This window comes from Cyprinodon variegatus, unplaced genomic scaffold (genome assembly GCF_000732505.1).
Source record: "Cyprinodon variegatus isolate N-32 unplaced genomic scaffold, C_variegatus-1.0 Scaffold308, whole genome shotgun sequence".
Lineage (NCBI taxonomy): Eukaryota > Metazoa > Chordata > Actinopteri > Cyprinodontiformes > Cyprinodontidae > Cyprinodon > Cyprinodon variegatus.
Window position 1 is genome coordinate 95,323 of NW_015150761.1, and position 3,776 is coordinate 99,098.

Genomic DNA, 3,776 nt, shown 5'->3' on the forward strand with positions numbered 1-3,776 from the left:
CTTCCTCTTGTGTATTATTTTTTATGAATTTCTTTCCCCTTAAGTTTTATAATTAAAAATGACAAATGACACACATTTCTTTTAAAAACAAACTCTTATTGAGTAACACCTGGAGCTATTTAATCAATTAATGGACCAGCTCTAGGGTGCGCTGATTGGACTTTTTCACATGGCTGAAATCCAAACATCTTTTAGGGAAAGAAATATAATGATACAAAAAAAAAAAAAAAAAAAAAAAAACAAAAAAAAAAAAAGCCTTTCCTTTGGGTGCAAAACCCCAAAAAAAAGGTTTTTAAAAACATTGACACACATGCACAACACGCCCCCCTCGGGAAAACACCCACACCTAAAAACAGAGAAAACCCTATATATCAAAAAAAAAAAAAACCGCCAGTAAGAGATTAAGATATACTTAGACCAGATCAACCAATGCTTATTTGAAGTATTTTTGCTATTTGTTGATGTGTTTTCAGGGGACATGTGGCTGTCATGCTAATGCGCAGAATGATTGTAGGGTGTTTATCTTATTAGGGATGCAGTGTCACCTATGTGTGTTTTTTTTCCCCCCTTTGTTTTATCCCACACAGTTGAGTGGGAAGGAAGAGGTATTAAATGAGTCAATCATGGATTGTGACCATAACCCGAATATTAATATCGGATGTTTGCTCAAATGTTCATATCAACTTTCCTTTATGACAATTGCAGAATAACACATTTAAGAGTTTGTAGTAATCTACATTTAAACTAAAACTGCCCAGAGATGTTACTGTGTGGCGGTGATGAATTTGTGGTTGAATCTGCATCCACTTTAGGAAACATGTTAAATACGTGAAAAGTTCTTCCCTGATTATGCTGTATCTGTGTTGTCTCTGTGTAGAAGAAGAAATTAGTCAATTCTGAAGTCAAATATGCCAGCAGCTTTTCCCTGAGCTCTGCTAGATGCTGAGGAGTGAAGTCAGCATGGTGGCGGCACTGCTGTGGTGATGGCGGGAAATATGTTGAGTGGGAGGCATGCACACTCAGAAGTGGATGTGAAACATTAAACTAAATTTATTCTCATGGATCTTAACTCCTCTTTTAAATTGAAATAAGGTTTCTTTTCATTAGGTACACTTAGAGAAAATATCAAAACTAAGCTTTAGTTTTTTTTCCTGAAACAAGTAATGCATAGAAATGCCTTTATGGGGCTGTTGGATGTAGATGAGGAGGCTATTGGTTCCAGTGTTTGCTTAATTACAATTAAGATGTTTATTAAGCTTGTAATGGACCATAGCAGACTGAACACTTTAACCAGATGTTATTTATAGTGTCGCCACCTAATTAACCTCCTAGAGGATAGTCATTAGTTTGCCTCACTTAAGCTTGATTCTTAGTGCAGGCAGTGGACACAAACTGAGGTTGTTGGATGGCAGCTGTCATGTTTATTTTTTTAATTAAATTTACTAAGAAAAAAAAGAGACCCTCCTGAACATTTCTTTCAAGGTAATTTGATAACGATTGTTGTTAAGATTCTCTGCTGCTTAAATGATCGCTGCTCCTGAACTTATTCAACTATTATTGTTTGAGAGATGCTCATCAGATGCCAGACTATTTATGCAAGTAAAGGGGCTTCAGGCAAGGACTTGACAGCAAAAAAACCCAAAATGTTTAAAATAAAACAAAAAATGCTGAGAATAAAAGAATAAAAGAGGCTTTTTTAAGAGCATCTGTAAGTCCATAGTGTTTTCTCTTCCAGGTCAAGTGACGTCATGGTCAAGGTCCTCCAAGAATACCGGCACCAGCAGCACATGGGTCCGTCTTCAGCACAAGAAACCGTCAGAGGTCAGTGACGCTCTTGGTTCACGTTTTGTTATACAATTACCGGGGCTCCAGCTTGAATGTTTTGTGCTAATTTATGAGTTGGAGTAGTAATGGGAAAAGGTCACATTTCGTAGAACCTTCATCGTATGTTTCCTCTGGATAAAAATCTATTTAATGAGATACCAGAGAATGCAGAGGGACCAAAGCTAAATCCAATTTAAGGGCCGTCCCCTTGCCTTGCTGTGCACTGATGGTCAGCAGGCTAAAAAAAAGTGCCCTGCAAGTTTCTCTTAAATTCTATTCAGTTTATTTATATAGCATCAATTCACAACACATATACTCTCAAGGCACTTTATTGAGACATTTTAACTAGATCATACAGTCAAACTGATTCTAAGTTTTCTAAGGAAAACCAGCCGATTGCATCGACTCATTGACTCGAAGACAATCCCTCTTTACAAGAACAGATGATAAATAAAGCCTTTGTGATTTAGCTAAGTACCTGAATATGGTAAATGTAATTTTACTTTGAACAAAGTACCTTTTAGAACCTCAATGTTGATAGTTTTCTTTTGTAAAATCTGCCAAAGTGCAGATTCTACTGATCTCTATGCCAGTGCACAGCTTGATTCTCAGTTGCTGTTGCTGCTGTTTTGGTATACAATGATGACACAGAACAAAACATGTTCCTCCATTGTTCAAATCTCATTAAGAAATGTTGTCATAAGCTGATTCCACCTTTTAAAATAAAATTATTTTCTTCTAACTACATCCAAGTGGGAGGTTGCAACAACAGCAGCTAATGTTGCTATATATCCATGGCACAGACCATTCTGTCAAGAGTAAATACAGCCTTTGCTAAATCAACCCCACTCGTGGATGGTAAGAATGAGATGGCTTAAACACAGGGTTGGAGCATCCATATGGTCATGATGAACGATCCCAAGTGCTCCTAAATGACCACCCTGAGCACGAAACTGGCATAATCCAGTTGGGAACCGGTGTACAGTACCAGTTGTGGCCAAGCAGTGCTTGCCACAATCACACATTCCTCCCACTCAGTCAGAGAAACGAGTTCAAGTCAGTTTATGTTGTTTATCTTTCAGCTTCACCTTCAAGAATGACTTTCTTTCTCTCTGCGCTGTAACATATGTTAGTTTAAGTTTTTTACCCATTTGGAAATAAAAAAAAGGTCTTCATAAAAGGAATGAGTGCTAATTTGCAGTTCATCTTGAACGTCTCTCCATCCTGCCTCCAGAGTGTCAAAAACCTAAGGGAAGTAAGCTGTTTTTTTTATTGTCTTTGCAACTTTGAGGAAAAAAAAAAAAACTGCCCTTAAACTGTCCTGAGTGAAGCATCTGTTAGGCTCGTACATCCTCCCCCCCCATTCGCTTCCATCCAGTTAACCACAGGCTGCTGGAAGGTCCTGTCAGCAATCAGTCCCTCAGTAATTACCACTGCAGCTTTCTGCTCTGACCCAGGCCTCCGCTGAGGAGCCAGGGGCCACGGGACGCATTCCCTCTCATAATCCTGCCTCTCGCTCATCATGTTTTTTTCTGCATTATATTTGTGATGGGAAAAAAGGTCACATTGAAGCAAGGATCTTGCTTCACCCTTTTGAGTCAAGAAAATGATCTAGAAAAATAGGCTGTAAAATTATATCTTTTTATTGAAATTGTTTATTCAGCTGCAGAGACGTAAGATAATAGGTGAGAGATAAGGTTTATGGTCATAATATGCACCTTTCAACCAAATACACATGGTGGCTCCCAGCATTAACAGCACACTCACTCAGTAATGACCTAACTAGGGATGCACAATATAATCGGCCCCCTATCGGTATCGGCCTGTATCGGCCTTAAAACAGAATATCGCACATCGGCCACCCCACCGATATTTAACCTGATATTTGATCAGCTTCTGAGTTTCTAAAGTCTAAAAAAAACAAAAAAAAACAAAACTACTTCTTCTTCTTC

General features: G+C 38.3%; 1 protein-coding gene across 1 annotated transcript in view; it reads left to right on the forward strand.

The window, feature by feature from the left end:
* The window catches only part of jade2 (jade family PHD finger 2), a 230,267-nt gene that overhangs the window by 35,395 nt on the left and 191,096 nt on the right, over window positions 1–3,776 (forward strand). The window contains exon 3 of the mRNA XM_015384219.1: window positions 1,736–1,821. Within this exon, the coding sequence (XP_015239705.1) occupies window positions 1,736–1,821 (86 nt within the window). The remainder of the gene's footprint in view (window positions 1–1,735; window positions 1,822–3,776) is intronic.